The sequence below is a fragment of the Pan paniscus genome, chromosome 6 (genome assembly GCF_029289425.2).
Source record: "Pan paniscus chromosome 6, NHGRI_mPanPan1-v2.0_pri, whole genome shotgun sequence".
NCBI lineage: Eukaryota > Metazoa > Chordata > Mammalia > Primates > Hominidae > Pan > Pan paniscus.
In genome coordinates, this window is record NC_073255.2 from 4,949,179 (window position 1) to 4,975,197 (window position 26,019).

At 46.6% G+C, this 26,019-nt stretch overlaps 1 protein-coding gene across 1 annotated transcript in view; it reads right to left on the reverse strand.

Annotated features, from left to right (window-relative positions):
* LOC129398391 (putative protein FAM157A) overlaps positions 1 to 14,848 on the reverse strand; it is a 31,237-nt gene extending 16,389 nt beyond the window's left edge. Inside the window, exons 1-3 of the mRNA XM_055115620.2 lie at positions 14,578 to 14,848; positions 10,303 to 10,849; positions 671 to 866 (exon numbers count right to left, since the gene is read on the reverse strand). Coding sequence (XP_054971595.1) covers positions 671 to 866; positions 10,303 to 10,329 — 223 coding nt within the window. The 5' untranslated portion in view covers positions 10,330 to 10,849; positions 14,578 to 14,848. The remainder of the gene's footprint in view (positions 1 to 670; positions 867 to 10,302; positions 10,850 to 14,577) is intronic.
* Positions 14,849 to 26,019: the final 11,171 nt, after the last annotated feature.

A 26,019-nucleotide genomic window follows, 5' to 3' on the forward strand; every position in this document is an offset into this window, starting at 1 on the left:
GATGGTGTGGATTAGATCAGTGATAGGGCATGGTGTGAATATTATTACATTAGTATTGGAAGCGATGGTGTGGACTAGATCAGTGATAGGGCATGGTGTGGATATTATTACATTAGTATTGGAAGCGATGGTGTGGATTAGATCAGTGATAGGGCATGGTGTGAATATTATTACATTAGTATTGGAAGCGATGGTGTGGACTAGATCAGTGATAGGGCATGGTGTGGATATTATTACATTAGTATTGGAAGCGATGATGTGGATTAGATCAGTGATAGGGCATGGTGTGGATATTATTACATTAGTATTGGAAGAGATGGTGTGGACTAGATCAGTGATAGGGCATGGTGTGGATATTATTACGTTGGTATTGGAAGCGATGGTGTGGATTACATCAGTGTTAGGGCATGGTGCTAATATTATATGGGTGTTAGGGCACGGTGTGGATATCATAGTAATGTAGAGTACAGTGTGATTATTATCTTAGAGGCCACTGTAAGAATATATATTAGCAGCCACTGTGTCTTGGACGTTGACAATGATATTAGGGTGTACTCCAAACAGTGAGATTTGGGGGTTTTATTTTTCTAGATGAATTTCTTCCTCTGCTGAGTACTCTAAAGACTCACTCCTTGGCACTCAGGGCCGTGGACAGGAGCGTTTTACTCACTAATGAAGAACACCAAGTTAACAGGACCCTCGTGCTGCCCTGAGGAAGTTGAAGCTCCTCGCTGCTTCTGGCACCTCAGCGGGAAGTTGGTTGGGGCGGGATCGCGCGCCCTCTGGTGGAGCCATGGTTCAGCACAGACGCTCTTGCTCACAGTTTCTCGGCGGATGTGCGCCCCCTCCTGGCTGTCCTGAAATACCTATAAAATTCAATATTCAGTTTATTCAGTGTCATAATTTTGGAAATTCAAACCAAAATAAAGGCCACTATATCCATACCCTTCCCATAAATGGTGATGGAAGAATTATTTGGAAGCCATATAGAATGAAGTGACTCTATACCCAAATTAAAACACAAAAACCTACTCAAAATAGTCCAGAGACTACAACTTCAAATGCAAAACTATAAATAATCTAAAAGAAAACCTAAGAGACATTGGATCTTGTGTTGAGTTTTAACACACAGCATCAAGTGCCAATTCGTGAAAATACTGAGAACAGACTTTATAAAACTAAATTTTCTACTATGAAAAACCCTATTCAGAGAACAAAAAGACAAGACACACTGTGAGAAGATATTTACAAAATACAAACGTGATTTTAAAAACTGTATTGAAAATACACAAAGAACTCTTCAAACGAACACTAAGAAAACTAAAAACCCAAATAAAACTGGGTAAATATCTGAACAGACATCCAGCCAAATAAAATACATAGATAGCAGGCCAGGTGTGGTGGCTCATGCCTATAACCCCAGCACTTTGGGAGGCTGAGGCGGGTGAGTCACCTGAGGTCAGGAATTTGAGATCAGCCTGGCCAACATAGTGATACCCCCTCTCTACTAAAAATACAAAAAAATTAGCCAGGCATGGTGGTGAGTGCCTGTAATCCCAGCTACTTGGGAGGCTGATGCAAGAGAATTGCTTGAACATCGGAGGTGGAGGTTGCAGTGACCCAGGATCACGCCACTGCACTCCAGCCTGAGTGACAGAACGAGACTCTATCTCAATAAAAAAAAAAGAAAAAAGAAAAAAAAGAAAATATGCAGATAGCACATAATCACACAAAAGGATGCTCAATATATCTCATTAGGAGACTGCAAATTAAAATAATGCTGAGATATCACTGCACACCTAGAACAACTGTGGGACTCTTAAAAAAGCTCAACAGTAACAACTGGAGGTTGAAGAACAATAGGTACGGCCATTCATTACTGGCAGAATGCATGAATGGGTACAGCCACTTTGGGAAATAGTTTCACAGTTTTTCCCAAAGACAAACAAGTCTTACCTTACAATCCAACAAATGCACCCCTAAATTCTGTATGTTTAGACAGCTGCTTTGAAAAATTATGTTCAAACAAAAACTAGCATGTAATTATATACGAGCCATTCTACTCATAATGGCCAAAACTTGAAGTAATCAGAACGTTCTTCAATAGCTGAATGCATAATCAATTTGAAGGACAACCGTGCAATGGAATACCATTCACCAACAGAAAGGAATGAACTGTCAATCCATGAAAACAAATGAATGAATCTTGCATCTATGTTGCTAAGTAAAGGGTGGCAGTATGAAGATGCTATACATTATATGACTCCATTCATATAACATTCTGGAAAAAGCACAACCAAAGAGATGATAGTCAGATCAGTGACTGTCTGGGGTGGGGATTTGAAGTATTCTGTATGCTACTTCAGTAGTGGATAACTGACACTATGCATTTGATAAAACCCACAGAATTTTAATGCACAAAGAGCAAATCACAATCTACACAAATTAAATTATTTAGGATGTGGAAGTATCTAAGGACAAAACACAGAGTGCAACCAAGAATCTAACTGTATTACCAATGTATGTTGCAAGTGGTGGGCCAAAGGTGCTGAGCTGGAAATGAGTAGAATCCATAGACTAAAAACAAAACGTACTATATACACGAACAGTGGACTCTATAAAGTTATTTCCCATAGGGATAATAGTTAATTTTGATACTATATCTGTAAAAAGAAAAATAACCATGATTTTCCTCTATACTATCAACACTCCACTTTTAACAGCAAATTGTGGGGGGTGGTGGGTGTTTCCCACACCAACCAATATTCCAACTCTCTGGAAAACAATTGGGTATCCTGTAATTCAACTGTGACACTGATTACCTGGAGTTAGTATACACCCTACAGGTTAAGGGCTTAGTAACACCAGACTGTCCACAACCTCAGATGCCAATCACAAGTAGTGAATCCCCAGTTTACCCAAACTTCTATATGACTTGGCTAGAAACTAGGCATTCCTACACCCCCTCTTCAGGTTTGACAATTTGCTATGATGGCTTATGGAACTAGGAAATACTTACTTATGTTTACCAGTTATTATGGTCAATGTGTGTACACCCCCACCCCAAATTCCTATTTTGAAATGTAATCCCCAAAGGGATGGTATTCAGAGGTAACCGAGAGGTGATCGGATCATGAGGGTGCTGTCCTCATGAATGAAACCAGTGCCCTTATAAAAGCATCTAGGAGCCCGTTTCCCCATTCTGCCATGTCACGACATGCTAGAAGGCACTATCTATGATAGATGAGCCCTCACTAGACATCAAATCTGTCAGCCTTGATCTGGAACTTTCCAAATTCCATATTTTAGGAATTTTTATGGAAGCTTCATCATGTAGACATGATGGATTATTAACTCAATTTCCAGTCCCTTCACACCCTCAAAGGATTGCATGTTAAGCTAAAAGTTACAACCTTCTTATCATGGCTTGGTCTTCCTGGTGACCATCCCCATCCTGAAACCATCCAGGAACCCACAGAGTGTCCTTATTAGAACAGAAGCCATTCCTATTATCCAGGAGAGTCCAAGAGATTTAGGAACTCTGCGTCAGGAACCAGGGCCAAAGACCAAATATTAGAACACAAGATGCTCCTAGCACCCCTACTGTTCAGGAAATTGTAATAGTTTTAGGAGCTCTGTACCATGAACTGCAGATACAGACCAAACATATATTTCTTATTAAGTCCCAACCTGGAATCTTGATCAAGAATGAATTCCTTGTTCCCAATGGTACAAGGGATGAAATAAATGACAGATAGTAGGAGCCAGGTTCCTCACTATTACAGTGAGAAGTTACAGATAAAAAATAGGGAAGCCTAGAATGATCTCTGTCATAATGAGTCAGAATATATATATACAACATAAGTATAAACTCACATTTAGCTTAACATATACACAGATGGTTCCACATAGAAACCTTTATAATTAAGTGGGTACATATAAGTTAGAAGACACACATATATTTCTTTGCACTGTCAGCTGTAAGTGTCATGATGCAATGACCACATTTAGTGGCCAGATGTAAGTTTTTCATACCATTCTCTAACAAAAGTAATCAGGGCTATTAGAAGAAATAGCTGAAACTAGGACTGGGACAGAAAATATATGAGCCAGGGTACTTTTGAAGTAACAGAAATAAATTATAAAAAAAACATGAAATTATGTAAAAGGAGCCAGTGGAAAGAGCTACCAATGGCCACAGGTATGAACAAAGAGCAACAAAATACTGTAGAATTAGATAACAACCAAAAGATTAAAGTAACTATCTGTGGATCCATACTGGTATAAATAAATGATTAAACAGATATGCAAATGGGCTGAATAGAAATCTCTTATACAGAAGAATTCCAAACACCTGATATAGACACTCAGCCATCAAGGAGGTGGGGCTAACTCCCCACTCCTTAAGTATGAGCTCTGCATGATGACTTCCTCCAAAAGCATACATACAATATAGACATGGGAAAAAAGTAACTTCACAGTGAAAAACCTGAAAACACTGCCTCAACCAAGTGATAAAAGTTAACATTAATGGTGATAACACATCTTGAGAGCATGAAGTGACTAGACTAGCACTTGCAAACCAAAAATAAAATTCAAAGATCTTTCCCACAACCACCTCTCCACCAGGGGACACCAAAGTTAACCTGGAAGACTGGTTCAGGCTCTGATGGGAAAGAGGTGGTCAGACATGCCTCAGTATGCCCTCCTCCCTTTTGGAATTCAGGAAAAGCCAATCAGCATTTAACATCAACACGACCTTAAATCTGATAAGAAACATTTACAATCTATTCTCTCTGAAGCCTGCTACCTGGAAGCTTCATCTCCATGATAAAACCTTGGTCTCCATAACCCCTTATCATAACCCAGACACTCCTTTCTATTGATAGTAAGTCTTTCAACAAACTGCCAATCAGAAAAATTTTAAATGTACCTATAACCTGGAAGCCCCACCCCACCCTAATCCTTTGGGTTGTCCCACCTTTCTGGACCGAACCAATATATATCTTAAATGCACTTGATTGATGTCTCCTATCTCCCTAAAATGTATAGAACCAACCTGCACCCCAGCAACCTTGGGCACATGTTCTCAGGGTCTCCTGAGGGCTGTGTCATGGGCCATGGTCACTCATATTTGGCTCAGAATACATCTCTTCAAATATTTTACAGTCTTTGACTCTTTTTGCGGACACACTACACATCTGCTCTGCTTCCCCCAAACCCCTAAACCCAGGCTGATTATGAGAAAAACCCCAAGCAAACCACAATGGAGGACATTCTACACAATACCTGACCAATCCTTCTAACACTGTTCCAGGTCCTCAGAAGTAAAGTCTGAGAGACTGCCACAGCCAAGAAGAGCCTGACATGATGACTAAATGTCCTATGGGATCCTAGATAGGATCCTGGGAGAGAAAAAGGCAGAACTAAGGGAAACCAAATAAGATGTGAGCTTATTTAATAATATAGTAATATCCAGTCATTAACTATGACAAGAAATGATATAAGATGTTGGTCAGGAGTGGTGGCTCATGCCTGTAATCCCAGCACTTTGGGAGGCTGAGGCGGGCGGATCACCTAAGATCAGGAGTTCAAGACCAGCCTGGCCAACGTGGTGAAACCTCATCTCTACTAAAAATACAAAAATTAGCCGGGCGTGATGGCAGGCGCCTGTAATACCAGCTACTCAGGAGGCTGAGGCAGGAGAATCGCTTGAACCTGGGAGGCGGAGGTTGCAGTGAGCCGAGATCACGCCACTGCACTCCAGCCTGGTTGAGACTCTGTCTGAAAAAAAAAAAAAAAAAAAAAAGATGTTAAACCTATCTGATACATGTTGATATGTTAAAAAGAGGGGAAACTAGGTTGCGTCTACATGGGAAATCTGCATTTTCTTTCCAATTTCTGTATGAATCTAAAACTAATTTAAAATAAAACCTCTATTTAAAAATTGTAATTTTTTCAGATATCTGCTAAATTATTTCTACTAAAAATTAGTAATTGGCAGTAACTACTCCTACTTTTAAAAATAAGAGCATTCATGATACTGCAAAGTAAATTATACAGACTAATATATACTTTCAAAGAAATGCCCCTTTTACATGTTTTATGTTAAGATAACATATATGTGTAAACATGGTCGTATCATTTTTCTTATGGTGTAGTTCACTCTCTAAGAAAGCTAGCCATCTTCGAACCAGGTAAAAAAATTCACATTTTGGAGACTATTTCAATTTGCGGCTGGATGTTTTCAAAGTATGACTTTGTGAAAAAAAAAAAAAAGTTCAAATTGATTCCTTGTGACTGGATCACTTATTCTAATGAATGCTTGCCTTTATTTTGTTTCCCAGCATTTCTTTCAGCTACGATACAACAGAAGCAAATATTTGCCACTGGAAAAAATATTCAAAGACACTCAGGTTAATCTATAGCTGATGACAGTCAGTCTAGTCTACATAGCAAGCAGCTTCAAGATATGATTATTTAGCTAAGCGGGAAATGGGACGTGACTGCTGCCTCATTCCCACGCCTCTCTGGACCTGATAATTTAGAGGAAGCTCACATTTGCAAGATAAAAATTTTCTTTTCCTTCTCAGTATTAAATATGCTGTCACAATAGAAGAAAGCTTTACTGACTTCTTAAATGATGTGTTGAGACCGGAAACCTAAAATGATAGTTACTGAGAATAGTGCTAATGCCCTAAGTTTTTAGTCACACCCTCACCTAGGTAGGAACCTAACCAAAAGGGGAGAACTGTTGAACAAATTACGGGAGGTCATTGTTTTGGTCACAACTCCTGCATGAGGCCACACTGAGCAGGCAAAACCAGAATGGAGACACTCACGCTGAATGACACACAACGAAGCTGAAACTTTAAGGAAGTAGATAGATCCCAAAAGAGCTGCCTTTTCCCTGAAGAGACTCCAGTCTACCTGGGTCAGCATAAAGAAGTCCCCTCTGCTTTAATTCTTACCAAAACAAGTAACTTGAAGTAATCTGATATTAACAAATCAGTTGTTATTTTCTATTGCTCTATTTCCGCCTTACACAACACAGTGTTCTGCTATTGCCCAGAGGGCACTGAGACCAAATAAAAGTTGAAAATGCCACACTGAAAGCAAATAAGTCCTAATAACTCAACTTACAACGATAACAAAGAGTGACACCAATGCCCAAAGTTTTGATCAATATCTCAAAATTGAGAGGCTGACCAAAAGGGAGGAATTCTTACATCAAACAACATTTGGGCTTTAGAAGCCTCCCAATGAGTCCTTGTAAAGAGTCGCGGCCGGGCACCGTGGCTCACGCCTGTAATCCCGGCACTTTGGGAGGCCGAGACGGGTGGCTCATGAGGTCAGGAAATCGAGACCATCATGGCTTACAAGGTGAAACCCAGTCTCTACTAAAAAAAAAAATACAAAAAAATTAGCGGGACTTGGTGGCGGCAGCCTGCAGTCCCAGCTACTCGGGAGGCCGGGACAGGAGAATGGCATGAACCCGGGAGGCGGAGCTTGCTGTGAGCTGAGATCGCGCCACTGCACTCCAGCCTGGGCGACAGGGCGAGACTCCGCCTAAAAAAAGAAGAAGAAGAAGAAGAATCGCAACCTAATTTACTATAGAAACAAACTGAAAACCTGACTTGGGAATGTATCATTGTAACAAATAGCGGCGGTTCAGCCAATCACATCAGCCGAGTGTCAGTCAATGGCCGGCAGCCAGCTGTTCAAAACAAGCTCCAAGAAGGCAAATCTGGGCTGTAACCAGGTCTGTAACCAATCCAGCCACCTCTATACCTCACTTCTGTTTTCTGTATGTCACTTTTTTTCTCTGGCTATAAATTTAACCTGCACATATTGTGTGGCAGATCATTCTGAACCATTTTTGGTCTGGACTGCTGCCTGATTCTAGAACCACAAAAAAAAAAGCCAATTAAGATCTGCAAACCCACATTTGTTGTAATTTTGTATTTTAACAGTTGTGCCCTACAAAAGACATTAAGCTGAAATTAATCAAAAATCATTTACGGTCATGATTAGGTCATAAAAAATTGTCAAACATAACAATTCTTCAAAAAAAGCTAAAAAGTATTTTTTAAAAATATTGTTGATGGAAAAAAGAGTGCAAAAGTAGATAGGAAAATTATGTACAAAACTAAAAACAGAGGAGAAATTAAAAGTCAAATAATTGCATCAAACTGGAAACCTAGAAAAAATGGGTGATTTCCTAGTAAAAATACACATTAACAAAATGGGCACTGAAATAAGGCAACTATGAATATACCAATTAGCATAGAAAAGCTAAGAAAGGTCCTTAAAGATCTCCCAGTGGAAAAAGGCCCCAGGACCATCTGGGTCCATAGCTTAGTGTAAGCTGACTTAACTAAATGTGATTTTACACTCGTGCATTGCATACACATGATGGTGGTCCCATGAGATAAAAATGGAGCTGAAAAATTCCTTCCTAGCCATCTTGTCATAAGCTCATGGCTCAAAGCATTACCTTTTCTCTGTTTTGATACCATGAAAGGAAAATAAATCTCAGGACCCCCAAATCACTAAGCCAAGGGAAAAGTCAAGCTGGGAGCTATGTCAGGCAAACCTGCCCTCATTCTATTCCTAACTAAGATAGCTACAAAGATAAAAAGCTACATACCTCACTCACAATTTGCCCACAAAGAATTTCCTTTTGGACAAAGGACAGACAGCACTCAAAGTCATCCCTCACCTGAGACAGATGCATATCTGATTGCTTCCTCTGCCCTATTAATTATGTAAAAATGCAGATTCATTGAGCCAGACTAAATTGTGTATTCAGTGGAAGGCTGATCAAGGATTCAAAAGAATGCAACCTTTTGTCTCCAACCTACTTCTGACCTGGAAGCACCCCCACTTCCTGCTTCCAGTTGTCCCGCCTTACTGGGCCAAATGACTGTATATCTTACACGTCTCATCTATCCCTAAAATGTACAAAAGCAAGCTCTACCCTGGCGACCTTGGACACATGTCGTCAGGACCTCCTGAGGCTGTGTCAAGGGTGTGTCCTTAATCTTGGCAAAATAAGCTTTCTAAATTGACTGAGACCTGTCTCAGATATTCTGGGATCACAATCTACAATCACCATGGTGTTATAGTTGACTGCAGCATTCAGTACAGAGACATGCTGTACAGGTTCGTAGCCTGGGAGCAATAGGCTATACTATGTAACTTAGGTGTGGAGTGGGCTACACCATTTAAGTTTTATAAGGACACTCTACAGTGTTCACACAAAGATGAAATCACCTAAGGATAGATTTCTCAGAAAGTATAACATCGTTACGAGATGCCTGAGTGTACTTTAAATGGTCAAAGCCTAGGAGAAAAAAAGAACCTTAACTCTTGTTATGGGTTAATAACAAAGCTTAAGAGAGTTAACATAGTTCATCTAATCGAAGATGCCAATGATTAAAAAACATTATTTTATGCACCATCACAAATAGGTTGCCAATTAAACCGACTTTCTGAATAACACACAAATGTGAATTTACTTCTATTAATGCCAGGAAAGTAAAATGAAAAATAAATTATGGTTTTGACATGTTAAAGCAAATAAGGCGGGGGTTAGCCTGAGGCCTTCCCTAAGCAAACAGAAACCGAACTTGGAGGCATTTGAACTGACTTAAAAAAATTAACAAACCAACCACAGTCAATGCCAAAAAGCTCAGCAGCCAGTTGGCTGTATGACTAGGGACGCTGAGGGAACCATCCCCACAACAGGCGGTCGCCTAGCTGGAGCCACTGAGGAGCCTCACTTAGGGGCCACCCTAAGAGCTCAAAGCCCCAAGCCGATTTCCGTTCTGGTGCTTCCTGCGTGATTCATGAACCATTCCTTCGCTGAAATAAACTCCGCTTAAATTTATTTTACCTAAAATCCTTTTAACAGACAAAGTCCAGTATTTACACTGAAAATACGGTTGTGAAAACTCACATCTACATCTGCTCTTCAATATTTTTCAAGTACTTTAACACTCTAAGAAAAACGAGCCACTGGAGCGCAAATAAAAGCAAATCGTGGGGTGCGCGTCTCCCTGGGGCTCTCCATGTTGCCCTCAGGGTTTCTCCCTTCTCTGTCCCGGATCCACCCCAAACAAACCCAAATTGGTCAAAAATTAAAAAATGAAACAACTCAGTTATGCTATAATAATGAATAACAAAGCCACTTAATGATGGGCCACTTTGTAAAATAAAATAAATACAACTTGAGAAAGTGGAGCGCGAGGCAGCGCGGCCTCCTCAACGCTGAGCCGGGACAGAAAGCTTTTTCCTCACCTTTCCTCGGGCAGCCTCGGGGACCATGAAGCCACAGCTTCCCCAGTCGTTCCTGAGGAGCTGAGGAGAAGGAGGCTGGGTCGTCCCTGGCCACGGTCCCCAGGTGTTCCTATAGAGCCAGCGGCGTCTCCCGAGTGGGTCCTGAGGAGGAGGAGGCTGGGTCCTCTCAGGTGTCCCTGTAGGGATGGAGGCGTCTCCTGCGTAGGTCCTGAGGAGGCGGCTCGGCTCCGCCCCCTGGAGCCGCAGGGCGTCTGTGCCGGAACCCGGGCGCCTCTTGAGGTTCTGTGAGGCGGCATCGCGCCCCCTGACGGCCGTCGCAGGCGGTGCAGGATGCTCAGGTGCTCGCGGTCGAGCTGTGGCCTCGCCCCTCCGGTGAATCTCCGAAGTTCACTGTTCTGACAATTACTTGCCATGACTTTTGAAAAACCAGCTGAGGCCGGGCGCGGTGGCTCACGCCTGTAATCCCAGCACTTTGGGAGGTCGAGGCGGGCGGATCGCGAGGTCAGCAGATCGAGACCATCCTGGCTAACACGGTGAAACCCCGTCTCTACAAAAAAAATAAATAAATAAAAAATTAGCCGGGAGTGGTGGCGGGCGCCTATAGTTCCAGTTACTCGGGAGGCTGAGGCAGGAGAATCGCTTGAACCCGGGAGGGGGTGGTTTCAGGGAGCCTCCTCTAAACAGAAAAGACCGACCCCCAGTCAGTGTTTTATTTTCCCTGATGACCGCAGGCCATGAACTTATGGAACAATAACGTAATTAGGCTCTTGGACCCAGGGAAGTAGCTCCATGCCACCTGCCCTCATTTGCTGAGCATTTTGGTTTCTCGGATCTGCTACTCAGTTTCCAGTCTCTTCCTCCCTGCCAATGCTGCCAGCGTGCCTCTTCTGCAAGCAGCAACCGCCTTCCACCTTCCATTCTCTACTCTTTAGCCATCATCTGGCTGGACTTTTCAGAACGGACTGCAAAGGAGAATAAACTGGCTGAGTCTGAGGGTGCACTCACGTGCAAAGTTGCAAGCTTTAATGTACCCATCTTGGCAGATTTTGGCTCCTTAGAGTTCTTTCTCATTTGGGGATCTCATGTGCCCTCTGATGAGGTGGGCTCACTGACTGTCTGCGCTGGTGGCATCTGGCAGCACCTTGTCACGTGCACCTAGGTAAGAACCTGGCTGCACCTGATGCTTAGCCAAACGGGGAGCCCACAGTTCTGTGTATCAGGTGAAGTTTAATCTCTGGAGGTTAATGAACGTGAGGGAGCGATACTGTCTGGGACTGTCCACATATTGCGTCTGAGTCACTGAAGGAAAAGAATGTGGGGTCTGTTTGCTGGAACTGGACACCTCCATAATCACATGCTCCGTGAAATGCAGGCAGGAGATCTCGCTTTCTACCTCTGGGATGGGAGTGTGCAGTTTCAGAATGAGACTAGCCCACACAACTGACTATTTGGGAAAGAGAAATGAAATCAGATGCAGCAATTTAATATCCACTAAGATGATATCTTAATCACAAACACTCTTCTGGTTTTTAGAAATGTGAATGTTATTTACACTAGGTTAAAAAACCTGAATATCCAACAGCATGACACCGACTAAAGAAATACTGGCGCACTCTGGAAACTTGCACACCACTTATTGGCATGGGAACAATGGGAACACGCCTATACAAAGATGTGCATGGAAATTAGAAGAATGCAACACTGTAGAACAGATGTGACTAGGTGCATGATCAAGAGCACACAAGACCAAGCCTGCCTCTGCACACACAAGACCGCGCCTGAGTCTGCACCACGTGACGGGACCATTGTGGAGCAAGCCTGGGAGATTCTGATGTAGGCAGCAGAGGCGTCACTTAGGGACCAGACTTCCGTGGGTAACCACCATCTCCTTCCAACCCAGATGCACTTCATGGGAAACGCGAGCAGATGAAGGTCATGTAGGAGACGAAAGAACTCGCTCCCCAAGCCCACAGGCCTTTGTCCTCCACCCATGGACCGAAGCATCTTGTTAGATGACGGCTGCCCGCAGCCAGGGCCGGCGGAGAACCTGCCATGGAGCAGAGGTCTGTAAAGAACTGCTGACTGTCACTGTCCCTACTTGGGGGCCACTGGGGGATCTGACGCATCTCACTACCCTTTGTAAAGGAATTATTGAAAATGTCAGCCCTCTAACAAGGCATAGGTTGATTAGTTACAGGATTTAACATTTCTATTTTAAAAGGCAGCATTGAAGAATGTCTTTACAAAGGCTGTACAAAACCTGCCATATTCTTTGTCACACAGATTGACTCATGTGCAATGCAGCCATTTAATGAAACACTGGCATTTACCAGATGTAAACTTATTAGCAGACGACAACTAGAAATAATGTGCTGGATGTGCCCGTTTATTTATATGAATATAACCATCTCTCTAGATGCATCGAAAGATACACAACATGAGATCCACTTTATTTCTACAAGTTTATGATCAGGTGGTCAGGACAGGGAAAGAAGAGGAAAAAACTTTAAATCATGGACCTTTATTCTTAGACACATTTATCCTACATACACAAGGGACAGGCATGGTTGAAATAATGGAAACAAGGTGGATAAAAGTGAAAGTAACTTAAACTGCTTTACCCAGGAATGCCCAATTCAGGTGCTGCAGAGAAGAGCATGAGAACCGGGTGTCTTCGGGACAGGTGTGCCTCTGGGAGCAGAGTGGCCATTCATCAGCAGGGAGGAGCAAGGCCTGGGTCGGGGGACACTGGGGCTGCTGTCCCAGAGGCTGGCAGCGTAGCCCTGAACCCCCAAGGCTTCACTGAGTCTCCCCTCAACCACCTAAACCAGAATAAACTGATGTAGCAGGACTCCTCAAACACTGTGCAGGGTCTCCATGTCCTCGATGGCCCCTGATGAGCCACAGTACCCTCAGGTCCTGGTGAAGGAGCTGGTGCTGCCTCCTGCCTTTCCCCACGTGGGGTCCTGCAGCTCATCCCACACAGCCTCAGATTCCCTCTACAGAACCTGCCCACAGATGTCTTCTGAGACCGGCAATACTGGGAGGCCTGTGGCCCAGACCCAGGAGGAACCAGCTGAGAGGCTCCGTGGAGGTATCGCTGATGGTGTAACCAGAATGAAAATGCCCACTTCTGTTCTGCTCCCTGAGAACAACTGTCAAGCCAGCATGAGTTTCCAGTTGGAACTTTTCCTTTTCTCCCCATGTTTGTCGCTGTTTTAATGGGCATTACCTGGCTATTAAATCCCCCGATGAACTCACTTTGAAAATTATCTATTGCACTGGGCACCCTTTCAGGAATCACTGAGTGTTAATTTTCTCAGTCTGAGTGATAATTTATGAGTCAAACAAGGACAGATCTGAAGCCAGAGGCTGCTCCTGTTGGGAAATCCCTGAGGATGATGTTCCGGGGAAGCCTCCAGCCTTGGGAGTCCCGTGGAACTGAGCCAGCCCAGGTCATGAAGGGAGCTGGTGCCAGACACTGACTGGGGACCTGCTGGCCTCTGGGCAGACCGCTCTGTCCCTGCACCTGGCCTGCCAAGTATCCCTGTGCAGTCATACCAAGTCCTGTGCTCAGAAGGACCCCAGAGTAGTTTAAAGTTCTGCTGCCGCCCCTGGAAGCTCATGATTTTGAACAACAACAACAACAAAAAACCCACGTTTTCCACTCGGCCCCACACATTATGTGGCCTGTGCAGCTGTCAGGCTGTGGCCACAGTGCTGGCATCTCTCACACAATGAAGGCTGCTGGAGTCCTGGCTGACTTGTTTTGACTCTTTTGTGAGGCCCACACCTAAGCTAAACACTCACGTGCCCCCACGCTGACTCCCCACACTCTAAAGCATGAATCTGCCCCTTCAGCTGGGAGAGGGTCCTCGTGTCATCTGGGTTTTTGGAGAGAAGGTCAAAGGAGCCTGGGTTCTAGTTCTTCAGTAATCAAGAGTAAGGGTCTTACCTGTCCACAGGTCCCTGTGGCTGCTTTACAGAAAGCAGGAAGTGGCCACTTCAGCCACATGGCTGCATTTCCAGCTCAGTCCAGGCAGAGCTGCACCCTGCCTTGCACCTCTGCAGATTCTGAGGGGAGTCCTTAACTGAGCCAGGGCGAGTCCTGGGGGCACTCTGCCCCTGTGGACACTGCCCCTGGGCAGGCCATGAATCTCCTCTGCTCCCACACTCTAGAGTTCAACAGGTCTCAGGGGCTCTGCCTGAGGACTGCCCTTCAACCAGGTATTCGTAATTTCCCCAAGACCCAGGCTTGCTGAGTCACTCAGTTACCTGAATGCCTTTTTCACAAAGGGATGACTGTGCTGCTCCGTCTTCCTTCTTTTTTGTTTGCGAGGCCACAGGGAAATCTGGATCCTCTGGTGAAAAAGCAAATCCAGTTTCTGCTGCTGCTGCTGCTGCCGGTTCTTGTAAATGTCCTCACTTGGTTTCTGGGCAGCAACTTCCTTGACTTGCCTGGGGAGCGGATCTGAGCTGCATTTACCAGGCCATGCCCAGGGGAAGTGATCAGTGTGGGACCGTGAAGCTGGATTTCCCCAGGAGCTCCATCCAAGCTTCTGGGATGATGATAAGACTCGGGATGAACCAAGGATCTTGAACCATGGGACAATGTGAAGTCTAGACCCAGTGGAGGAAGAGAAAGGCTACGGGAAGGGCAGGCTTCACGTTACTGAGCATCCGCTACCTGCCACACACTTTCACGTGGCCTTATTCTGTGTGTTTCTCACAGCACCCTTGAGAAATAGAGACTACGATCACATCTTTTACATAAAAGAAAACCACCATCCAGGGAGGCGAAGTCCCTTGCTCACAGACTGTCATGTGGGAAGCTCTCTGGATGCAATGATGTCCTCCAGTTGCAGTACCAGGCAAGCTGTCCCAGAGTTCATGGAGCGGAAAGGCTCGAGAAGCAATTGAGGATGCTCGAATCACAGGTTTATAAAATCCATTCGTAAAACACAGCAAGAAGCTGAGGGAAGGAGATGGGAGGGCCGTATGACCTGATTCCTGTGCTGTCAACAATCACCGGTTCTCTTCTTTCTCTGCTAGTCAACCTCACCCCCTCAGGTGTGACCACGAGGACCAGACCTGGGCAAGAGTGCTCACAGCTGAAGGGCTTATGACACACACCAGCTCAACGGGACAGACATGGGACAAGTGTGCCTGATCATGGTGGAGTTGCCAAGAAGCAGCTGTCGCACTGTCATGGGTTCTACGTGTTTCTTGGGCAGAGGACGCATGGGACCAGAATGGGCACCAGGAATGGTGGTGAACGAAGGCCCCATGGTTCTGCATGTTTAGGTGTCTCTTGTATAAAGGCACATTGTGAATTGAACATTTAGTGCCCAGGAGCCTCATGCATATTAAGTATCTCTTGGCCCTTGTGTTTCTTCCTTCCCACATGTGACATACCTGTTCTCTGTAACTATCTATTCTGAACGTATCTAAAAACCATGTCTTGCCTGTGTTATACAAACCACATGCATACTCACGTTCTCTGATGTAGCTGAATGTTTCCTAAGGCCAGGGCACATTTCAGGGTCACATACAGTGGAGAGAGGGACCAAAATAGCCTTGCTCTGTTTGACTCCCAGCCGAGATGTCTGCTGGGCAGCACTGCCTCTGTAGGCTCTAATAGGGGAAGGGAGTTCAGGGGAACCTCTGGGGCTGGGCAGGCTACCAGAGGGTGTGGACATTTGGGTGGACCCTGACGGATTACTTGGGTTTCCTTGGGAGGAAGTGTCAGGAAGGGCATCTGGGGCTGAGAGCACTGTGTGAGCAACAGAAGGAAGGAAACTGTGGCTGGCTGGGAAGGGATGGTATGGGGGACAGGGTGAGACTTCTGGCCCTGGGTGCTCAGATGAAGACCTGGGGTTGCCTAGTGGCTGGAAACACACACCAGCTGTGGCAACTTGACCTCTGGGATGTGAGTGTGCAGGCAGCTGCTGAGAACGGCTGTGGGTATGGAGATGTGGCTACAGGGAATGGGCAATGGATTCATCTGGGAATTCTGCAGGCAGTGGCCCATAGAGGAAACAGCCTGGAAATGAGACTGCAGATACGTGCTAAAGAGGCTGGAGGAACAGTGACCCCAGTACAAGTTTATGGATCTTATCCACAATCTAAAGAAATGGAGGCCAAATGGCTTTTGAAACTCTAAAATACATGCAGAGGAAGAGTAATGCTTCATGGGAGAGCCAGACTCTTACTGGCAGTGACGCTGCACCGTAGAGCTCCGTTCCTCCTACCCATGTCTGTGGTTGGGGCTGGGGTAGTGCATAAACATGACGCTGATGAGGCCCAAGCATTGTTGGAAAAGAATTCAGCAGCTGCCACAAGAATCTTGAATCCGTGGGTGAAGACCTTGACTTTCTCTGGGACCAATGTGGTCAAGAACAAAGTAAAATCATGACAACAAACATTGTTCAGTTTTCCAAATATAAGCTATTTTAAATACTCTACATTTACCCTCAAAGACTGACATAACTTAGAATAACTTTTATAACAGCAAGGATGAGAACTAAAACTTAAATTGTAAATACAATTTTATTTATAAAAACAAAGTTAGCTTCAAATATTTTATGAACTAGTAGAATTTTAACCTTTTGTCACATTTCCCAACAAAGTAAATAATTCTTTTTTTCACTTCTAGTCTGTCAGAAGAAAAGTCTTAGCTGAAATGGCCAGAAACTCTGAGGCACACTCTGGAGGCTGCTTCCGGGGCACCTCGGCACGGCCGCTTTTCCATCCCGGCCCTCACTTGATGCGGTCCAGCAGGGTTGAAATTGTTTAAAATGCTTGTTCCCAGTGCAGTAAAGAAATAGCACTTGAATGTAAATTTAATTTCCTCAGCAAGGCCATTTTTATTTTTTTTTAATTTCTGCAGAAAGGGTACACTCGCCAGCAGTTTTGCCACAAGAGTATACCGAGCAAAGGAGACAGGGTCATTTATAACCTGACGCATCCACCCTACTGCTGTGTCCAGTTTCCAGCGGCTGGAACGGGACCTCACATTCTGTATTTGTCCCAACTGGCTAGCAACTTAGAACTTTTTTAGAGAGGAAAAGGCAGAGGAGAACAAAGGAAGGAGGAAGTAACTGGTGGAATGCTGAGAAAGGTAAAAGCACCTTCACATAAGGAAGAGGAACAGGCAATGACCTAAAGCTTGCTTGGACTAGTATAAGCATGCCAGGGCAGATATTTAGGCTAAATTGTGGGAGCTAAGAACATAAAGTACATTGATTTCTTTATTAGGGCTAGCAGATATTTAAGAAAGTTAGCACAGGTCTTTGAATAAATTTTGCTTCTAAGAGAAGTTACTATTTATTTCTAATGAGATGGGAAGAAAAGTCTTTGAAGAGGAACCCCTACTTTTTACAGAAGTAGGAACTTAGACTTACAGTTTGCACATTGACAAACTTGTTTTCCTTCCGTACACGAGGGGTTTATGATCCTCTGTTGCAACTGATTTGTCTTATGTAACTTCAAGAGTTACTCGTCAACCTACTTAGTATTCTGGACTTTTCAGGAAATGGCAATTTGCCTTCCTATTTAGTGGGAGGGATACTGAGACTGCACTTTTTCTTACTCCAAGAAGTGCACAGTGTCATTGCAATGTCAACATTAGGGAGACCTCAGCCAGTGTGAAATAATTAGATCGTCCACTCAAAATTCTTAGTTACACTTTTTTAATATTTTCTTCACACTTCTTAAAAGCAGCTTAACAAGAATTGCATTAGTCAGGGTTTTCCAGAGAAACAGAAAAGAGAGGAGATGTCCAGAATTGTCTCGTGTGATTACAGAGGCTAGAATCCAAGGAAGAGTGGCTTGAGTCCAGGGGCAGAATTCCCTCTTCCCCTAGGAGGTCAGTATTTCTTCCTTTAAGGCCTTCAACTGATTGGATGAGACCCACCCACATTAGGGAGCATAATCTGCTTTACTAAAAGTATACTGGCTTAAATGCTAATTTCATCTGAAAAATACCACAGAATAATGTTGACCAAGTACTGGGAGAGGCCTTTTCCTTCATCTTTTGGTAAATTGCAATCCCTGGGTATATTCACATTTGAAACTCAAATGTGGGCATTGGCTACTGCAGGCCTTTCCCGGCTCAATGGAGTGCAGACAGGGGAGGCACAGGAGTGACTCCACTGTGTGAAGAGAAGACTGATGAGGGCCCATGTGGCACCTCAGGTAGGGTCTGCACTGTCTGGACTATGGTCAGGCCCCTGCCTGAGCCAGCCCTGCTCTCCAGTGTCTCCAAGGAATCCCTGAAACTAGCATCTCATGGAGGAGATAGACGATGCAGGAGGTCCCCTGTGCCCAGAACAAATGGTACAACAAGGCCCCTCTGTTCCCCAAACTGGTCTCAGCAAACTTTCCCCACAGCTTGGATCTGGGCAGGTCACAGGGCCCAAACCTCATGACCAGCAGTGCTGGACCAGGGGGCTAGAAGGGCAGGTGGAGCTCTCTGATGACATTGTGGAGAGGAGGGCTGCCGGGCAAGGGGTGTCCAGTATACTGTCCTGAGAGCCTCTCCAGGGACAGATGCCCTTAGGGGCAGAGAAAAAGGCAACCGGGGAGACCAGAGGAGTCTGATGCAGATAAGGAGGGGCTCTGTCCACTGATGTTTCTCCACAATGAGCTCTCCCGAGGACAAGCAGCCTGCTTTATAGGCGAACCTCATTGCACAGTGAGAAGACGAAGACTTCGGAACTCAGTTCCCTAGAACCTCTTCTCTCCCTGCATAGTCCGGCCCTATTGGTCCCTTCTGGTCTTGAAGGTCTTTAATGGAAACAAACCGCAAGGCCAAGGCCAGACCTGCCTGCCCTTCATGCCCATCTCTACACAGCAGTTGAGTGTGGACTCTGCCTCCCCTGTCCCCCGAAAAGTGAGTCCCCACCAGCCCCTCCAGGGACACAGTGCCAGCTCTGCAGCCCTCCCATCCCTCTGTCCATTCTTCTGCAGGCAGGATGGGCACTGTGGCTGGAGGAAGGCTCCTGATCCACTGCTTTGGGGGAATCTCTGATTTAGCACTCCACAGGGAACCCAACAGAGATCCAAAGCTGAGTATTGATTCAGAGAAAGAACATTTCTGCTAAGCTTAGGGCCTCAGGGAGGACAGATAATTATCTAAAGTTGACAGAACAATCAATTTTCTGGGTCTGAAGTTTACAAACAAAATCCCTCTCCTTTGAAGGCAGATTAGCCATGGAAACACCTTCTACATTGCCTGCCTAAATGGTTTGTCTCTGCAAACAATCTCTCTATTCTTTAAAACAGAATTAGGGTAATTTGCATAATTGTTTCTTGTCTCAGAGAAATCTTACCGGGAGGCTGTCTCCAGATAACCAGCAGCCTGGGCTCCAGGCTGGGTTGTTTCCCAACGCCAAACCCACAGGCAGCCTTGCGGTAAGGCTCCAGGCTCTAGAGCCAAAGGCTCTAGGTCAGAGGCTCCACCTGGGGCTCCTGCGCCCTCCCTGCCAGGGCGGCAGTGGGAGCCACATCCCTGAAAGCCTCTGGCTTAGGGACCTCAGAATTCCCACCTCTGATAAGGTAATGAAATGAGCCAAAGTTGGTAAAAACCTGTGAACAAACTGGCCTACAGTGGCTAAAACCAGAGGGAGAAAAATAATGTGATAAACCCCCAAAACCAGCCATCCTGGGAAGTTTCAAGGGGCTGCTGCGCTCCTGACTCCTCCCCCGCCTCCTGGAGCTGCCCAGGTGAGCAGACAGAGTTTTGAGAGCTGGTACTGAGACTCTGTGCCTGGAGACAGACACTGGGCAGGAACCCTCAACTTTCCTGTCCGTTTTATGCAGTGAGTCAGAAACAGATGCTGGGGAGCAGCCAGCAAGCAGAGGGCTGCCTGTCTCAGGCAGGAGCATCCATCTCAGAGGATGCCAGGTGGGGAGATCCTGGACTGTGCCACCCCCAGGGAGGGCACAGGCACAGCAAGCCTCTCAGCAGGAGCTCGGGGGTGGAGTAGAGACCAGGGATTCCATAAGACTCCCCACTGCTCCCCATTCCCTAAGGCGCAGCAAAACGTCTCCGCTTCTATGAGGACAGTCCAGACGTCCCCAGCTTCCCCTAGAGCAGACAGAAGGCCTGAAGCCCTGGGAAACCCACGTGCCCACTGGACGTGGGGAGTAAAAAGACAGAAGGGACCTGTCTGGAAACAAAACCAGTCAAGAACCAGACTCACCACTGCTTCAGAAAATATGGGGAAATGTGAGCGTGAATTTCATAAAGCACAGTCAGCAAGCCACGAGGAGGGCCAGCGTCTGATGGACAGGGAGACTGCAGACCCCAGGAAGCAGCAGGAGACCAAGGATTCCCTCTATGATTTCCCATGGCTGATGCTCCCGACCTGGTTTCCCTTCACAGGTGCTCCTCCTGTGTTCCACACTGGATACTATCCTGCCAATCCACACCCCTTGCTGGCCTTCAGTGAGGAGGAACTCACCACACTCTGGCCTCTTTCTCCACTTCTCTTGCTACTGTCCATTTGCAAAGATCTCAGATGGCTGCACCATGTGTTCTGACCAGAGAAAGACTGCAACCACCTTTGCAAAGCTTATGACAGCGAGGGAGGTCACGCATGACTGACTCCACCTTACCTCTAGCCTCACAGGCGGGCTGTCCTGCTCATGCTTGGGCACAGGCTAAACTAATCCAGGGAGAAATTTAGTTATAGAACAATACTAGTCCCTCTCTAAAACTAAAGCCCTCCTTCCTTGAGGACCAAAAACGAATGAAAGGCCACGTGATTAGGATTTCGGGAGGAGCCTGAACTCTGCTAAAATGTAGACATAGTTTCCGTAATTCCTTATTGTTCAGAAGTCATATGGCTAGAAGTCACACAATTTGTGCCTTCTCCAATTGCTTCTGTAGATAACAACACTATTGTAGAGCCTGAGTTTGGTTTTTTCAGCGGTTTTCCAGATTTTTGCATTCTGCCAACTGACTGACCCTACCCAGACTCATGGCTCATGACTCAACTGGTCCTATGCACTCCCACCTCCCCATCCAGAGGCAGACTCCGTGAGAGGATCGTTTTCTACACCCTATGATTGCATCCCTAACCAATCAACCGCACCCACTCCCTGGTCCTCTGCCCACAAACAATCCTTGAAAAACCCAAACCTCCCATTCTTCTGGGAGACTGATTTGAGTAGCAGCTCCTTCTCCCACGTGGCTAGCTGCATCAATTAAACTGTTTCTTTAGTGCAGTACCACAGTCTCGGTGAATTGGTTTTGTCTGTACAGTGGGTGGGAAGAACCCATCGGGCAACTGCAAGACAGTTCAGCGTGCTTGCTCATCGTACTGGAAATAAAACCTATTTGTAGGGTCAAAGGGGCAAAGTTGGCCCATGTTATTCCCTTTTGGGGAGTTATCTGTTGGGTGTTTCTAGCCTGCTGCAAGCTAGGATAAAGCAGAGGTCCTCGTGCCTCTCCTCCAGGACCCCATACAAACACCTTGTCCTCCATGAAGAACCCGGGACCTGCAGCCCTCCTCTCCTGTGACCTTCCCAGTCACTGTGCTCCATGGCCAAGGTGTTGCCTCCTACTGAACGATTCTGAGATGCCTGAACACCATGTGGTTAATCCCACAGGAAAGTTTCACCGTTGGAATCCAGGCCCTGGCAGGAACTCAGAAGGGGGCCTTTGTCAGCTGCCCTCATCTCCCTTTGGTGAGAGAGCACATTAAAGGCCGAGAGTCCATCCATGAGAGCAGCGCCGGGCGACACACGTAACTGCTAAATGAATGAGTGAACAATGAACAAACTCTGGAGGGAGAGTCCTTCGGGGTTGGCCCGGTCTCCGAATTTCCCTGTGCTGTGAGTGCTGGCCCCCAAGAGGGTTGTGCTGGGCCTTCTCGGACCTCCTCAGGCTCAGCAGCGCCGGATCATGACATCACCACTCATTCCCAGCTCTTCCTTGGATAGTCTCTCAAATGATTAGTGCCAACAATCCTTGACTCCAGCTCTGTTTCTTGTGTAATTCAAAATAAGCACAAACCTTAAAGTATATCTGACTATTGTCCCCATTTTAACAGGAGGAAACAAGCACAGATAGGTTTAGTTACCTGTCCAGGAGCACACAGTGAGCACTGGCAGAGCCAACGTATTTTTCCCCAGTCTGACTCCAGAGCTGGGCCTCTACCCAGGGTGCCACACGCGGTGCAATGCGGTGGGGACAAGGGTCTCTTGTGCAATGTGAGGATGGCTGGGGTGAGCCAGGCCCAACACACAGGCCACGTGGAGAGGCCCAATGCGAGGCCACAAGCTGGGGCATCTCCAAGGAAGATCAGCCCCAGACTCCATCCCTGTGCCTCCTGGTCTTCCCAGCCCTCCCCAGACACCCAAGGCATGGGAAGGCTGTGACTGACCATGGCAGGCTGGGTGCTGGGGGCCCAGGGCAGAGGTGGGGGCTGTACCTCCACACAGCCCCCATAGGCAGTGGCCTTGGAGATCTCTCCCTTAGCAGCGGCAGGGCTGTGTCCCTCCCTACACACCCACACTTCTCTCTGGGCACACAGTGACTGGGCAGGCAGAGGGTCTCTTCCTCTTGCTGGCCATTCCTGGTATTTCCCCAGTGCCACTCTCCAAGCCTCTCTGCCTGGGTTTCAGAAGGGAGGATGGTGTTACCGCAGTCTGGAGGCCCCTGTGCCAAGGTCTTTCAGGATCCATAGGATCATCTTGGAGAAGAATCGTCTGTGCACACACAGCCACATGGAGGCCAGATGACCCCAGGTTCAAGAGATGCCTCTAGGGATGCATCAATCTCCAACGATTTCCCAGTCGTTTCAGAGCCAGGATGAGAATCCAAATGCTTGTTTACTGCAGTGAGCTTTCAGTTTAGTTTCTTATTAAATATAACTATGCATAATAGGCAACCCCATTCCCACACCAAAGCTGCAAGCATATTGCAAGTACCAGTTTATCTGTTGGGTAGGCAGAGGCGTTTAGCAGCATCATTTCAGAAGCGGAAGGAGAGTTTCCCCACACTATCCTGCAGGAAGCTTGGCAGAAGCCCAGATGCACATCCTGGATGCTGCCCAGCATCATGGCAGGAAAACGGGTTCAGAGCCACAGGCTGAGGCCTGGGGGACTCCACAGACAACTAGGACAGTTCTGACATTTGCTTCCCTCTTGACCACCTGCTTTGCCTGCTTTGCAAGGATGGACAGAGAACAGCACTAACATGCATGAAAATGAACCACACCCTGTGGTGGTGTCCCACTTAGCTGGTGGGGTCTACGGTGAGAGAATTGGCATGTATGTGTCCTGGGCCAGCAGCTGTCCTCAGGATGGACACTGAGGTCAGGTCCAGAGCAACTAATTGATGTCAGATCTGTGAGTTGCCTCTGATCAGCCAATCTGAGTAGCATGTTTATTAGAACATTTTTGCATTTGGGGGAACCAGAAGTGAGCTGATCTGCATATAGGCCAGCCTTTCTGCATAGGGCACAGCGTATGTGCAGGCAGGCTAGCTTATGTACAAACAGCCCACTATGTGTGACATGGAACAGTCACTCTGCAAATAGAGCAGCTGTCCCCACATGGGCTACTACTTAGACCAAGCTTCTCCAACCTGCAGTCTGCGGGCTGCGTGAAGCCAGACACAGCTTCCAATGGGACCCAACACAAAATCATAACATTTCTTAAAACTATGAGAATTTCTTCACGATTTTTTTAGCTCATCATCAGCTATCATTAGTGTTAATGTATTTTATGTGTGGCTAAAGACACTTCTTCTTCCAATGTGGCTCAGGGAAGCCACAAGATTGGACACCCCTGATCTAGATGCAAGATGCTATTTTGGAAGATGGTGTTAGTGGTAATTATTTCAATCCCTGGCAGGGGGGCCCTGAACAAGCGACTCCTCTCAGAGTTCCTGCAGTCTTCCTGGGGGTGGCACCTTCAGCTTGTTCTGTGCCCATCAGCATTATCAGCCCAGTGCTTGGGCACCTGGAAGGCATCTCCTGTTCATTCCAGGCTGCCAGGGTGACAGAGCCTTGTGTTTTGCAATGTACCGATGGTTTATTTTACTTAGGTATGATAAGATGACAAACATGGAGACAGCTGTCTTGAAAGGAGAGTTTATTACTTAAGGTTCCCAAGAGGAGGGGGCATGGCATACCAGGCAAGGCCATGCGGGAAAGCACCAGCTCAGCCAGGAGGCAGCAGGAGTGAGGGGTGAGCAGGCCCAGAGCCTTTATCGTGGGAAGGAGCTGGGGAGGTGTGGTGATCAGCTGAGCAGGCCTAGGGCTGGGCGTTTCAGCAATTTTGGAGGGCTCTGGGCCACAGGTGTGGCCTCTAGTTGTCTGGTTCCTGGCCCTGGGTGATTTCGGGTAGGGAAATACTGGCCTGGGAGTGCAGGAGCCCATATAGGAGGTGGCTGGAGCCAAGGGCTTGGATTGGGCGGTTTGCACATGAGAGGCACACTCACCAGGGAGTCCCTAGGAATTAGCTACCCCTGGGAGAGGCAGTTCCTTCTCTGGTCAGTGAGGCCCCAGGATGTCAGAGCATCATAAAATACAGAAATTAAAAAAATATGATTAATACAACTTGGAGGAAGCATATGGGGTTTTGGGGATGCCGTTCAGACCTCACACTGGTCCAAGCCTTCTGCCTTCCTGGGACTTCTCCACCTCTCCACGCGGTGACAATGGGCAACAGAGACTGGGCCATGCGGCACGCTTCTTCCCCCGCACCCCTGACCCCACCAGAAAACACCATTTGCCGTATGATCTCTGGGCAGTTGAGGTCGTACTGTGGGAGGGGCAGCTCTGTTCTTGAGCTCCTTCTACCGGGAGCCCTCAGGCTCCGAGCCCACGTCCCTCCCACCTCCCATCTCCATACCTTCTCCTGTCATTATTTAAATGAGAGTATTATGCAAATGTAATGCAAAAATCGAGTTCAATAAATCTGTTCTTACCCACACAGGGGCAGCTAATTTATGGAGCTCAGACTCAGTCTAGGTTCCTTCTTCGGGTAATGCTGTTTTTGGAACCCCAGACAAAGTAACAGCAACTCCAAGATTTTCACAGAAGCTTCCTTTGATGACTCCAAGCTCCCCCAGACCTGGTGGAAACGCAGACTCCTTGGCTAACGCTGCCATGGGAGTAGAACCCACCAGAAGCCCCCTACACTCCACATGGGGAGAGCTGGGACCCATGCCCTACTGGCTAGAAAGTGGTCCATCCTGAGAGACCTGAGTCAACAAGGATGCCGGGGCTGAGCCGGGCCCTGACGGGCACCCGGGACCTCATGGGGGAGCATCTGAGCAGGGCTGGGATGAATGAGGAGACACCAGCAAAGAGGATGTTGAGAACAATTCCTGGGGAGAAAATTGTGGTCTCATTACCTCATTCGAAGTGGCCTGATCTCGAGGAAGCAGGGAGCAGAGAAACATAATCGGAACATCTCTGGGCATCAGGTTTTCGTACTGACCGTGAAGCACCAAGCGGAAGCAAGCCTCGCGCTGGGAGGACAAGGCTCTCGGCGTTTCCTTGTGGATTTATTTGCTCAGCATGAGTGCCCTGTCAAGCCACCCAAGGGACAGAGCTTCTGGCTCAGGGACCACGGTTGGCTCAGCACAGGCAGCCTCTGGAGATGAGAGGGAACCAGTGGATACCCTTCTATCCCTGCTGGCCACGAGGAGTGGCAGTGTCCCAGGTGGAGGTACTTAATAAAGAGGTTGCTGGTTTT